At 38.3% G+C, this 14,718-nt stretch overlaps 1 protein-coding gene across 1 annotated transcript in view; it reads right to left on the reverse strand.

The window, feature by feature from the left end:
• Positions 1-14,718, reverse strand: part of LOC121948257 (cohesin subunit SA-2) — a 31,311-nt gene that overhangs the window by 1,950 nt on the left and 14,643 nt on the right. Inside the window, exons 14-29 of the mRNA XM_042493602.1 lie at positions 14,274-14,388; positions 14,002-14,105; positions 11,987-12,079; positions 11,609-11,701; positions 11,220-11,420; positions 10,609-10,676; positions 10,428-10,515; positions 9,478-9,558; positions 8,197-8,289; positions 7,545-7,713; positions 6,455-6,588; positions 4,989-5,090; positions 3,352-3,485; positions 2,517-2,639; positions 1,814-1,992; positions 850-1,039 (exon numbers count right to left, since the gene is read on the reverse strand). Of these exons, the coding sequence (XP_042349536.1) occupies positions 850-1,039; positions 1,814-1,992; positions 2,517-2,639; positions 3,352-3,485; positions 4,989-5,090; positions 6,455-6,588; positions 7,545-7,713; positions 8,197-8,289; positions 9,478-9,558; positions 10,428-10,515; positions 10,609-10,676; positions 11,220-11,420; positions 11,609-11,701; positions 11,987-12,079; positions 14,002-14,105; positions 14,274-14,388 (1,967 nt within the window). The remainder of the gene's footprint in view (positions 1-849; positions 1,040-1,813; positions 1,993-2,516; positions 2,640-3,351; positions 3,486-4,988; positions 5,091-6,454; positions 6,589-7,544; positions 7,714-8,196; positions 8,290-9,477; positions 9,559-10,427; positions 10,516-10,608; positions 10,677-11,219; positions 11,421-11,608; positions 11,702-11,986; positions 12,080-14,001; positions 14,106-14,273; positions 14,389-14,718) is intronic.

The following is a 14,718-nucleotide window of genomic DNA, read 5'->3' on the forward strand; positions in this document are numbered from 1 at the left end:
TGATTGTTTTGTATTTATGTGGACATGTAATCACAATCAGGAAACCAGATTAAGAAGAGTGAGACTGAAGACTTTTTAAATGCCACTCAATAAAATTTAAGACCTACTGTACAAAACAAAATTGGAAAATAAACAAATAAAAAAACATAAACGGACATCAGTATGCTACTTAGAATTAGGGATAAATTTGCCTGAATATTTGCTGTAATATAAAACATGACATTTTGGTGTTAAGCAAGAGGAATTCAGTAAATCATAACATTACTACTTTAAAGTGGCATGTTATTTTGAGGTTTTACAATACAAAATCAGAAAAACAGGATTAATAAAATCCTACTCTCCATGTCCTTGCATATTTAAGACATTTGAAAGATTAATTTAAGACATTTTAAAACCAATTAAGGCCTTATTTGTAGATTTATTAATTCAATTCCTTTAAAAACTATTTAAGGATATATATATATATATATATATATATATATATATAATATCTATCTATATATATAATATAAATGTCTATCTACCTACTCTATCTGTTGTATTGTTATCTATCTCTATTTAAACATGCGAATAAAACTTTGTTTCAACAACAGAAAAAAATCAAATCAATCAAATGAAGTCACAAGGTTTCTGCAGCTGAAACGTGTTCAGAGGAATAAACTTTTTCCTCTGCTGACCACAGCGGCTGGTTATTTCCAAACAAACCAGCCGTTGACTTCAGGCTGGTAGACAAACAGAAAGTAATCAGACTTTGGCAATTTCCAGCATTTGACAGGTGATTGGCAGCAAAATCTGAAGCTCTGAAATAGAGATGGTAGATACTGCAGACGTGCTGATGATAAAATTTACCCTGAGGAAAACTCATCTTCTGACTCCAGCTCAGTTAAGCCGCTGCCGATATCAGCCTCTGCGGCTGTGGGTTTCCTGGGGGCGAGCTGCTTGGCGGGCTGCCTCTGGACAGTGGAGGTGAGGACTGGCGTGTTGCTGTGGATGCTGCTGCTGTCCAGCCACGACCCTCTGACCGTGCTGGCCACCGAACCTGGAAGAGACACAAGTCAACTACAGAAGTACATTTTATGTGTTTTACAAACTACAGAGAAGATTTAGTCACAAAGTCAGCTGGTCCTGCAGATTAAAGTGGATTCAAAAAAGCCACTTGGTTTGTTAACAAACAGAAAACTGGTAATGATTTTGGACCGGTTCCCTAACTATGGTAACTCCTTCTCTAGCATTACATGCTATGGAGTAATCTCTATGTATATAATGCTATCAAAATACCACATAAATAATAATATACTGTGAGATCCCTGATAAACCTTTGCAACCTGAACAAAGGGCCCGATACCCTTCAAAGGCACGAGAGGAAGAAGGCAAGGAGCAACTTAACAAAACATTAGCGAGAAGTTTACAAAAAATAACAAGAAAATTACCTGAAATTAAGCAACAAAAGTAAAAAACAAAAAAAAAAAAGACCTTAAAAAAGTGCTAAAAAACTAGAAAAAATATAATAATACAACTAAAACACAAGAAATTTGTGCTCCAGAAAAGGATAACCACTGAATGAGGATCCTAGGGTCACATTAGGGTCGTATTTTGTACAATAAATCTACAGAATGATTAGATTTATATACAAATTTCTGATTATTTTCCCCTAATTTTTTTGATCCTGTCATATAATGCTCCTGGGGTTCATTTTCATGTTCACTGGAGAGTGATGCACAAACAGTAACTGACAATTCCTGCATAACGTGCCCTTCACTATGTTGTGTAACCATGCACACACTTTTTGGAGTAGCATGCGTGTCCATCTTACTCTGAGCAGTGGTCCTCCTGCGTTTAGCCGCAGGTGTATTATATGAGGCCGCAGCTTCACCTCCCTCCTCCTGTGCTCTGGCTTTAGAGGAGGAGCGGACCACCAAGGAGCGCTGATACATTCTGACTGACGGACAGGAGAGGGCAGCACCGGGACACTCTGATTTCAGAAATGCAGCCCTGGGAGGGGACAACGGAGTGACAGAGAGAAGAGGACAAAGACCGAAAAAACCTTTGTTAAGCTTTGGTGGTTCGGCTTTTTCAGGTTTCTGGAATTGATGATGAAACATTTTCAAACTGTTACAATAAAGCAAAGTAACATTTAAAGAATGAGAGCATTATTTTCTGTTTGGAGATATTATTATATACACAAATATTGATTTAGCCAGTTGAAGCCCACAGTTTTTAGTCCGAGTGAGAAGATACTCGTACCATTAGCTTGTTGCCACTGGACAAGAAAATCTAACTTTCCTCTTTGAAGTGAAAAAATGTTTTGCTTTGCAATGATCCTGGAATGATGCAAGCAAATGTACTGAGATGTAACAAGGAGCAATGAAATCCTCTGAAACCCCAGCTCTGGATTCAGTTCAGGGAGACGGTATGACCACTGGTATTTGTGCCGTTAGCATTAAGGTTACTGAGAGGGACAGAAAGTGTGTGGCCACATTTGAGTGATGTTTGCGTGGATGAGTTTTAGTTCTCACAGCTGGGCGCGGTCCTGTTGCAGCAGCTTGAAACTGAACTCGCTGAGGATCTCCAGGAAGGCCACATTTGTGTGCTGCTCTTCTCCCTCCTGTGGGTCCTTAAATGCAAAGCGCACACCGTCCCTAAAAGCATAAAAAACAAACAAAAAAAAAAAACCCCATAATACAGCACAAATGCTTCTTAAAAAATAAATACAGGGCTCCCACACATTTTTATGGACAAAATTCTAAAACGTTTCCATGACTTTTCAAGGAGCCATAATTATTTTTCTTCTTGCTAAATTTGCCTTTGCCGTTTTGTAAACATATCACATTAAAGCTCTATTCAAACACAATTTCACACTGACGCATATTAGAGCTGCATCATGTCGACTGCTACAGAAAATAAATATGCAGTTATTTTAACAACAGTTATCCACAGAAGATTACTGTGACAATTTAATTACAGAAATGACTTTTCCAAAACTTAATTATTTTTACTAATTCCATGAGTTTTCCAGGCCTGGAAAATGTGATTGTGAAATTCTGTGACTTTTCCAGGTTTTCCATGACCATGGGAATCCTGAATATATAACACAGAATGAAAAACTACAGTATAAAAATTCAATTCAAAGTTTAATCTGCAAGTCTTCTACAAGTGTGATGATGGATCACACAGTCTCAGCTGATGATCATGCAGCAGAAAAAGTATTTGGTTTTATTTCACAGTCACTGAGCTTTAGTTTCCTCTAAGTGGCGAAAACTTCCCTCACAGCTATAAGAAAGTCAAACAGTAAAATCAAAGGCCTGACAGGGCTGATCTGTGTTTGTTTGTCAGATCGTGTGTGTTATTTACATGTGCAGGGCCACAAGAGGTTTGCGGACTCGGTGCAGATCGATGCCAAAGCTCATGGCAAGCCTCTTAGCCAAGTCTCTGATCTCCCTCAGATCCTGCCTGCTGTGGTCCTCCATAAGCATCTCTGAGAACAGCTGAACACACACAAACGTGACGTTACATAAACATGTTGCACACAAGGCATTCAAACAGTTTTATAGGTGATATGAGACTCCACTTCACTGGTTAATACAAATATTTTGTAGCAATTCAAGTGCTGAATTTAATTGGCTCAGACTAACAATTTAATATATTTGTGGGACTTTTATCTAATGTTCTGAAATTGGCCATCTGTCAAATGTTAATCATAAAGGAGTTCCCATTCCCATTTTTAAACATTTGCGGATGCACATGAGCGTGAACCTCAGGGGCTGATAGATGACACAACGTTATAAATACAGCAAAGCAACTTTAAAATATTAAAATGGCCTGTTTGTAAGTTTATCAAACACTCATTCAATGTGTCTACAGATAATGCTTTTAAAAATCTTTTTAAGATACATTTTAAAAATTTAAGGCTTATTTCAAAAAATAAATAAATAATGAAAATGTATTTGTCTAATTCAAGCATTGCAGGTACGTATAAAGTTAAGTATGTAGTCCCGTGCAGAGGAAGGTTTTATGTAGGAAATTTTTTTATTAGAGTGAGTTTAGTTAATCTACATTTTGCTGACAGGTTAAATGTAAGTATAAAGTAAGCAGACAGTTCTAGATATAAATATTTGCAATATCAGAATCCAGAAATGTGGACTTTGAGACAGAAGACAAATTTTGGAAAAATAGAGGACGGATAAATGAAATTACACTGTTCAATTAAAACCTCAGAAATATAAATTTAAGACTATTTAATGACTTTTAAAGCAAAATATGTATGAAATTAAATTTAAGACTTTTTAAAGAACCTGCAGACACCCTGTTCATCCTCGCCTATCCAAAATATTTTTTCAGATGCAGCTAAGTGTAAACAAACATGAGTGTCACTGCACACGGCGGCTGAGAAACAGTTATTTACTATTTATTTAAGAGTTATCAGAGTAGTAAAAATTGACTTGTATTGCTAAATTTGAAGGCCTTTCGAGGCTACAAAGAATAGGCCTAAAAGATAAAATGATCTTGTCTTGTTCCACTCTGTACAACACTAAAATAATAGAGCTGTGTGAGAAAATAAGAGAATCGAGGCAGATATTAGAATAACGCAAAAGTTAATTTCCCCTCATAAATAATTACTTTTATATGCAGTAAATGATAAAATAATTCAATTACTTTTGAGAGAAGTAACTTGTAAATAATGCATTTTCAGTAGCTCGCACAACACTAATCACATCTAGGTTTGCTAAGTAGGTTTTTTAAGTAAAAAAAAAAAATCCTCATATGTAAGCAGCACACAGTATTTGAAGAAACAGATAAAATGATGAAAGCTGGTAAAAAAAACACCCTAAAATTATGTATTTACCTTTCAAAAGATGCAACGACTGACTTTCAAACAACAAATTCATTATTAAAGGTACTTTGTGCATTCGTTAATAGTTCACACAACACAGAGAGAAGACCCAGAAATAAATGATTTACGGGCTGGTTATGGTTCTGTCAGTGCACACCTGCTGCAGACTCAGGCAGACGGTCTTGGCGCTCAGCACGGGACTGATGAGCTTGCTTTTGCTTATTGTTTCTTTAATGATGTCGCCAAAATATTTAAAGTACTGGAGGGAGAAAAGGAAGACGAAAAAGAGAGAATCAGTTCAATTATAATGATCATTAGTCTATTTAATTAGCATCGTCTTGATGTTTAACAATGTAAGAATAATCCACTTCCTTTTACCCACGATTCCCTCTGACTCATCGTCGCTGCTTCTAAAACTGATTTTCTCACCATCCTCCACTTTCTTACACATCCTCTCCACTATTAATGTTACAAACTCATTTCCTCTATTCCTAAACTAATTATTCTCTCCTAAGAATGATGGTCTAACTATTAATTTACCATTAACTATTAACACATTTTGCTTTTATGTGCCACTAACAGTCACGCAACCACTCAATGAATGAGTGCTTATCATGGATATATAAGATACTAGACTAATAAAACATAACTAAACCTTAAAGGAACAGTTCACCCCAAAATCAAAGTACCTCTACTACTCTTACCTGTAGTGCTATTTCTCAAACTAAATTGTTTTGGTGTGCTGAGTTGCTCTCAAATTTAATGGAACTAAATGGCAGCAATGTCTCTTTCACAGCGGTCCTGCAGCTTAAAGCAAGTTAGATGTAAACATTTTCAACACTTTTTGATGTCACTTGGATGAAAGACAATTTTTTTTAATAACGAAAGACAAATTTATTTTGCCAAAATGTTTATTATAACATAAAACCTGATTTTTTTTTGGTCCAGTGAAAAAGCTTGATTATCTGCATCAAATGTTGAAATAAAACCCCTTTTTGAGTGAAACACGTGAAGACAATGTATATATTATAAAAGTACTGATTAAATTTACCAAAAGAAGCAGGAAAAATCTGGCACTTGTATCTGATTTTGAGATTCAACTGCTTGAATGCCAAGTTTAAGAGTAGGTATTTATTAAATTATAAAAACAAAAAGAAAAAGAAGTCTTACCAATTCTTTGAGATTTTACAACACAATGTCAGAGAAAACAATTAATAAAACCCTGCTTCTGTTGTCTGAGCATTTTTAAGACATTTGAAAGATTAATTTAATTCATTTTAATACCAATTAAGGCCTTATTTTAGATTAATGCAGTCAATGCCTTTTAAGACTTTTTTTTATGGAACTGCAGGAACCCCGTTTCCAGAAAACATGACCCAGTTACTCAAGATAATCCACAGACTTTGTTCTGAGCAGTTTCATGTAGGAACTACTTTCTTCCTACTGAACTACACCCGCGACCGCATCGCTGCACACTCTGTGCACCACAAGCCGACTTAACATTTAGTTCCATTGTATTGGAGGGAAGGCAGACTGATAAAAAGCAGGACAGGTAAGAAGAAATACACATATTTTTAATTTTGGGGTGAACTGTCCCTTTAAAACTCTCATCTCCATCTGTACCTTGCTGTAGTGCTTGAAGACGTCGGTGAGAGCGATGAGGTCCAGCACCCCGTAGATGACCAGCTTACAGTAACCAGCCAGCTGGTTGCGCTTCCTCTGGAGAAGAGTCATCCTCATCTCCTCCTCACCCTCAACTAGAGAGGAGAGTCAGAGTGAAGGAGCAGAGCATGAGTAACTGTAACACACTAATAGTTAACGTGAAAGATAAAGACAGGAGAGAAAAGGAGAAACTTTGAGGTAAGACACAAGCAAAACACAACATGTGATGATAGACTTGTGTTAGGCTTGGGAGTTGGCAGCACACTGTGAAATACAGAAAAAAAAGATTTATTATAGCAGCAGATTCTCAAAACAAGACATCAGAAACAATGTCTGCAGGCAAAGATGATGAGAGGGTCCTCTGGGAGAGATTTGGCAGTGTTAAAACTGAGCAGTTTGTTTCCAAAACACTACAAGAGAAAAAAAAATCAATTTCTGAGCATCACTATGTAACAGCGCCGTCTGGAGAGTACCAAAGTTTATGTAAACATTAATTTTAGTTATTAAAATGTCTAAAAACGACCAGACAAATGCTACTTTTGTACTCACATTGCCCCGAATGCTTCAGTGTTCAAACCCAGAGAAATCTGTTCATAATTTTAATCCTTTTAAACATCACCTGTCAGTGGCGTCTTTTGCTCTTTGCATTTTCTGCCAGAAGCTGTAATACACTGACTTTTTATCCAGTTTTAAGCCCCATTTTAACAATATTTTTTAGATCTTTTTAGGTCATTTCTGAACGATTTCGGTCATCTGATGTCTGGATTTTAAGTTATCAGACAAACAAGCTGAGCCGACATGAGCGCCAGTTTGGCTCCAGCCGCTGCTGTCCCTAACAGTGTTGGAAAAACACTGATTTTTAAAGTGAAACTGCTTTATTTAATGTTTTTTTCCAGCTTTAATCACCGGATCTGGAGAGTAAGAGACCTCTGCTGATAATTCAACTCCCGGTAAAAACCTCTTGAAAAATGAACACAGACGGATTCCTAATCTGGACAAACTGACTGCAATGATGCCATTCCTCTGCCTGTGTGTTTTTCTTTTTAAATACCATCAAGCTCAGTATCTTCAGTGTCAGAGAAGATGTAGTCCAGGACGTAAGCAGCCATCTCAGATCGTAGGGAATCAGACGGCAGGTGGACCAGTGTTTGGAGGGCGGGTTCAGAGAGGGCTGAATTTTTATTGTACAAGATCAGCAGGTCACACAACAGCACAAATGCCTGAGGACGGAAGCGCAAAAGCTTTATTAGAACATATTGCAATGGAGAAGGGGTGGGATTAAATACGTTTGTACTTTTTCTCACTCCTTTTTCAAATATATAATCGCTGTCATCAAGTGTTGTTTTGCTTTATGTTTTCCATTGTCAGTAAATATGACTTTTTCTGTCTGTCTGCTTGTTGGTATGATCATTTCTCTTTTTTTTTTTTTTTACATGTTCAAAATAAAGTTTCAAGTGAAATCAAGCATTAACTAAAACTCATATACGTCAGCACAATAAAGCTGACAAAAAGGTCAACAGCTCGCCAACAATTCTGCAGTTTGCCCGAGAAGTTTTTTTTTTTGCGTCACTGTCTAAAGAGGAAGCAACTAGTCTCAAGGTCGATAACTTACCTGCTCTTTAATAAATGTTGTCAAAAATATAAGTAAATGTTATTCTATCAGGTTAAATATGGGATAATGTTCAGTGTAATAACGTTTTTACCTGATCTCTGATCTCAGGCTGGTTCACAGACAGACAGGACTGACAGACTCTGCAGAACGAACGCATCTCCTTCTTCAGACGGATCAACTGCCCCTGGAGCAGATGTTGATGACGGAGGACAGATCTCAGACATGATCCAAAAAGTTTTGATATTTCGGTATACAGAATAAAAAATAAAGGGCGAGGCAGAACAGTTTTATCATCTGGACATGAAAGTGCAATGCAGCTTATCAACACCAGTACGTTCTTGTGTTTTGCTTCCCGGCTGCTGGTTGAAGTGAAGCTGGTTTGCACTGAAGTGAGCATCAACATCCTGACAACAGTCTAGAAGCTGAAGCAGGAACGGTTAACAACATATTTACAAATAGGCTTTTAGGTATCTAAATATTTTAGAGGGGTAGATCCACAGTCAGTGTGCACTTAACTCTGTGTGGTTTACTACAATAATGTAGCAAATCTTACAGGATCAGTAAGATTCATCGTTGTTTTCCAATAACAATAATACAGATAAGGAAGAAGATAAAGGAAGATGAGGAACTTTAAAAATTGCACACCAAATCATAATCGCAATATCAGTCTAAAAAAAATCCAAATTAGACTATTCCCCCATATCGTTTAGCCCTGGTAGTGACATAGACAAAATAAATCATAAGTAATATTCACTCAATTCTTTGCAGCTACTGATCAAACCTACATGCAGAAAGAAACCATGCTGCTATAAACACATAAAAACAGACGAGATGAAAATAAATGAGAGACGGGAGTCGCCTTTTTTTCTTCCTGAAATTGTAGTTTACGTAAACACACTAATGGATGGATGAGTAATGATGACGTGCTTAATGTGTGTGAAAGACAGTGAGGGATAAAGTGAAAATGAGAACAAGAGAGTGAAGACAGGAGGAGACACACTAATACAAGAAAAGAAACAGTGATTAAAACGTGTGAACCGTGTGGAAATAAATGTCTGAGCGTCATCGAGGGTTTGGATGCACACAAACAGATTGTTGTGTTAATTGCCTGCTGTCTGCGCAGCTGGTGAGTTGTTGAACAACACAGAAGAAAAGAGCGACACAAATACACAGGAAGGCCACCAACACGGCCGCCACGGGTTGTGATGTGATAGCCATCGTCGCGTTACGGCGAGCAGGAAGGCCGGCACTTCCAGGAGCCAAGTTAGTGTGTGACATCTCTTAGTGAGCGAAAGACTCAGAGAAGGTCAAACTATTTCTAAACATCTCATAAAGATCAAGTGCAGTGTTGCAGAGAAAATGTGATGAGCACCTCAGCTGGTGTGAAGCTGACTGCGTTCACTTTAGCAGACATCAGGTACAACGCAGCACACCTCAGAGCCGACACCATGAGCTGAAATTATACAAAAGGAAATTAGCTTTTGTAGAGATTTAGGGACAATAGTAAATATTTACCATTTGCTGTTTCCAACCAGATCTATGTCTACATAAAACTAAATCAAAGAATCAAAATGTGAAACTAGCTGCACTAAAATCACCAAAAACATAATTAATCCCGATCTAAAAAAATAAAATAAAATCTGCACTTCAGTTCTAAAATGTGGGACAAAGTCAGAGATGGTTTAAATGCACATGACAAAGTTCTGACATTTTAGGGCAAATTAGATTTAAGATTTTTAAGGACTTTTTTAAATGCAACTTAGATTCAAACTGAAGACTAATTTTAAAATACCCAAAGGAAAAGGGCAAGGAAAAAATAAACATGAGCCGACAGCATTTATTTTAGGCAAACGTTAAGCGTTGTTGATTCTGCTATCTTGATCTGCGTGACATTGATGCAGGAGGCATTTGGTAAATAAGAATAAAAAAAAAGAAAAAAAGATTTTACCAATTGTTTTAAGATTTTACAATACAACCTAAGATGGAAAAAGATTAATGAAATCCTTTCAGTGTCTGAATCATGACTTCACGACTTTGGAAAGATAGATAACATTGATTTTAGGGCATTTTAAAAATAATTATGACCTTATTTTTGGATTAATGAATTCAATACCTATTAAGACATGTTAGGTTTTTTGGGAACCCTGATATGAGGTCAGTGAAAAGACACAGCCAAAAAATGCCTTGTTTGAAAGGCAATTTGTACAATTTACATGATATGGCACGCCCCATGATGTATATTACAGTGTTTTTTTTAATTGTGACATTCTATGATATTCACTTTCCCCAAAATATCAAAATGTGTGGCTCTGTGACACACACCTCCTTGTTGAGCTCTCTGGCCTCGATCCTGCTCTTCAGAAGCTCCACACAGGGGTCGAACAGCTTCCAGCCTGTCGGTTCCTTGGCGCTGGACGACAAAAACACACCAACACAGACATACACTTCTGTGTGTGAATAGTCTGAACCACTGCTGCAGTGTGTACAAGAAACACACACTGACCTGCTCAGGGCTGCAATCCGTTTCAAAGCAGTGGCTGCACTGTATACGTCATCTTCATCTGCAGTACCCTGAACACACAAACACACGCAGACTCCTGAGAAAACAGATGCTGACTGATCTGTTTGCTTGTTTTAATACAAAAAACCCCATTAAAACTAAAAAACAACAAATTAATTTAAAATACATGCTCATATTAACACCTTGACAGTTTAAGTTTGCAAGATTTTGTCCGATTTTTTGGCTTCTTTTGGTGTTCTGGAGCACAACCCTTTTATTTTTTTTTACAGTTTAAAATGATTACGTTTAATTACTTAATTTATGCTTATAAAACAACTGAAATCAACAAAATGGTGCATGGAGAATATAAATTGCATAACAAAAGAATATATTATTAAACCTGAACAACATCCCAGACTGAGAAGCTTATATCGCTAATGCAGGACAGATTTACTAAACGAGAGAGGGAATTTGATGGGTGTCTGCGCTCTCCGAGTGCCCATCTAGTTTACCCTCCCCTCACTGACATAGATGGTTGGACTAAACAGTATGAGCCTGTATTTTATGACATACGGCCATATTTGCCTGTAAGCTTCACTGACACGATCTCCTACCTGCAGCAGGTCACTTAAGTAGGTGCTGAAGCACTCGGTCAGTCCGTCCAGCAGCTGGCTGAATACCAGGTGTGCACGGGAGGAGAAGGTGTAGCTGTCGGAGCAAAGCGTGCTGGCCAGGTTGGTGCAAGCGTCCAGCACAGTGTCCTCTGTGTGCTTCTCCACAATACCACATATCTGAGACAGCAGCAGGTCCAGATCCTGACAGTGAGAGGGGAGGGGGACAGAGGACAGAGAGGTTAAGTAGGAGTACTTCAGAATAAAAGCATGCTGGAGTGGGTATAGGACAAAAATATTGGAGAGAGGTAATCATTCAGAACATGAAGTAATTTCTTAAGAGATTTTAATAATCTATTTATGTTGGTCGTCCATATTTCTACCACTCCTACCTTCTCCAGTCGCGGAGCGCTGTTATACATCTCCAGGTCAAAGTAGAGGGGAGCTTTGAGAAGGAGGCTCACCTTCCCTGCATCTGCTGAGTACTGCGGGTCAGTGAGGAGACCAGGAAACACAAGCTCAGCAATCAATAAAGTGAAATAAAAATAAAAATGAATGCATATGTATACTTGGCAAAGGATTTTACCTTCACTGTCATTACAATATGAGGTAGAAATATAAAATGAATGTAATACTATATGAGTTTTTGGTGTAGAATTTAAGTTGGCAACGCTTTTGATGCTTCACCAACACTTAAACTAATTGTTTGTGTGCATTGTTTTCACTTTAACAATATGTAATATCTGTGTTATAAAATAAAATAATTGAACCTTGGCCAGCAGCTGAGGCAGGAGGGGGATGAAGTGCGTGGTGATTCGTCTCCTGTCTTGTTCCTGGACCTTCTTATCCTTCATAGTCAGGATCTAATCCCACATGTGCATTCAGTGAACAGTCGCAGGTCAGCAGTTCAACCATGTGGGAGGAAAAACACATACAGATATCATGAGAAATGTGTGTGTGTGTGTGTGTGTGTGTGTGTGTGTGTGTGTGTGTCCCATGTGACCACAGATAAGTAAACTAGCAACACTGTTCAAGAAAATATAAAAGTTTTTCCACAATATTGTGAACATTTCAAGCTACAATAAGCAACGTTTCTTTCTTTAAAAGAAAAATGGAGGTCAAGCTCATGTTCAGCTTTTGTCAACATTAGTGTTGGGAACCTTTACACTTGAACTGATACCAGTACCCGGACTTCATCACCCAACTGTACCCGTTTGGCTACTTAACTCTCTCTGTAATAGGCTAACAAAAATGCAATTTTTGATCAAGCTGCAGGGGAGACATAATCTTATTCTCTCTTATTCTTATTCTTACTGGCTACCTGGCTTCAGGGCCCTTCTGTCTCTTGTCTGAACTCAGCTTTCTTAACCGGATGCACTCTCAGATACCGAAATTTGGCACTGATTGATTTAACATGGCTCAGTACTCGGCAGTACTTGCAATTTGGTAATTAATTTGGTACCCAAACCCAGGCACTATAGACTACAAAAGAAGTGAATGTAGCTTTTGGGTCTGAAAAGTGAAGCCAAAGCAGAGGTGTCATAAACCTGCATTCTTTCTGACAGCCAGCAGGGGGCGACAGCTTGCATATAAACCTTTGAGAAAATGACCTCACTTCTCACTTGATTTATTACCTCAGTAAATCTTTTCCTTATAAGTTTACTGTCTCAACCACTAGTTTCAAGTTTTTTTCAACACAGCATGATGTTCATTTTGTAAATTATGGTCCCATTTCCAGAAAAATGGACAATAAAGCACAGTATGCTTTAGGGCGTGGCTACTTTGCAACTGACAAGCCACTACCTTGACGACCTGTCAAGCAGGATAGAAGTGCAGTAACGCGTGCCCCCCCCCAACTTCATGCTTCGAACACACTGCATGATGGGAACCTCACTGAATGGCAGCGTGTTTTAGCCTGTGGTGTTCACACTACCAACGTTGTTGCTGTGATGCTTCTGCTGCTATGAGTACTGTATTTCAACATTTATGAGCACATATTCAACTCATTTAGGAAGACGCGCCAGCTCCTGCATTGTCTACAACACAGTTATGCAAATGCTTCACAATAAAAAGCCTTGTGTCACAAACTGATGTGATACTATCGACAGACTTTTATTTTGAAATGGAAGCAGGAAAGTTTGAGTAAAACAGACATGTTTGTATTTCGTCGTATCTGTGAGAGATAGACATTAGAACTGTAATAAAAGGTGGCATAGAGTCAACAAACTTATGAAAACGCCATTTTCACGGTCTATTTCTGCTGACAACTGCACGTGGAGCAACTGAGACGTGCCTGAGCATCGCTGCCCACACAAGCAGTGTGGCTGCTCTGACTTGTTAAAATGGACGCCAAAAAGAAAAAAAAAAAACAGGTTCGGGGATGCTCACGGACTGCTCACGCAAATATGTCCAAATATGGTCACTTCGGGCTCCTAAAAAAGGTAATCCACAAACCAATTGATGACATCACAAGGCTGCATCTGCTTGTTTTATAGTCTATTCTTATCGGTCATTGTGATTAGCCGTCTATCATTAAATTGGACTGAGGTAACCAAAAACGTGTTTGCACTGCAATGGAAAATGAAAAACTTATATTCACACTCATGATTCAGACTGTTACATCCAATTTATCTGTTAAGTGTCACTCATGGTTGCCTGAACTTTTTGTATGACGGGTATGTTTTAAGTAAAAACAAAGGATGACATTTCTCGCCCCCACGCTCCACTGTTCCATATAAAACATGAAGAACAGAGAATTATCATGTTTGTCAGTATTTGTCATCACCTTCTTGTTTTGAGTTCTCCCAACAGGTGGGGTCGCCTGCGCTGCCTGTCTAATGGCGCACATCATCAGCTCTATGAGAACCCCCTCCTCCTCATACATCAGACCTGACAACACAGAGGGGAACTGAGTGGGTGACGGCTGAGACAGCGAGGGAGCAGCACAAGTTAAAAAAGGAGAAGAAACAACTAACTGATAAAACTTGAGTTATATTAATTATTACGGTGTAATGGTGTTAAGCAGCCAAGCTGCAGCCGCAGCCGAGATTGACGTACCTTGTTCCTCACCAGCCTGCCGCAGCAGCAGCGCCGTCATGGTCTCCCAGTCTCTGAGCTCAGATCCTGCCACACCCCACAGACTGTCCACCAGGTACGCCCCATGGTCAGGGAACTGTCACGTGAGAGAATTAATTATGATGATAATAAACTTAATTTATGCAGCACTTTTCATACAAGGCATACAGCTCAAAGTGCTTCACAATAAAAAAAAGCAACACAAAAAACAAGATTAGACAATGAATAAACAAGATACAAAAGTCAAAGTAAAAAGCAGAGACCAGTAAAAATAAGAGAACTAATATGAAATAATGAATACAAGAATTACATCAATTAAAAGCCAGACTAAATAAACAGGTTTTGAGTTGAAAAAAGCCTGCTTCTCTTACAGCTTTTGGGAGGGTCATCATTCAACCCAGCAGCAGAAGATTTGAGAGCTCGTGGA

The sequence above is a fragment of the Plectropomus leopardus genome, chromosome 9, assembly GCF_008729295.1.
Source record: "Plectropomus leopardus isolate mb chromosome 9, YSFRI_Pleo_2.0, whole genome shotgun sequence".
Taxonomy (NCBI): domain Eukaryota; kingdom Metazoa; phylum Chordata; class Actinopteri; order Perciformes; family Serranidae; genus Plectropomus; species Plectropomus leopardus.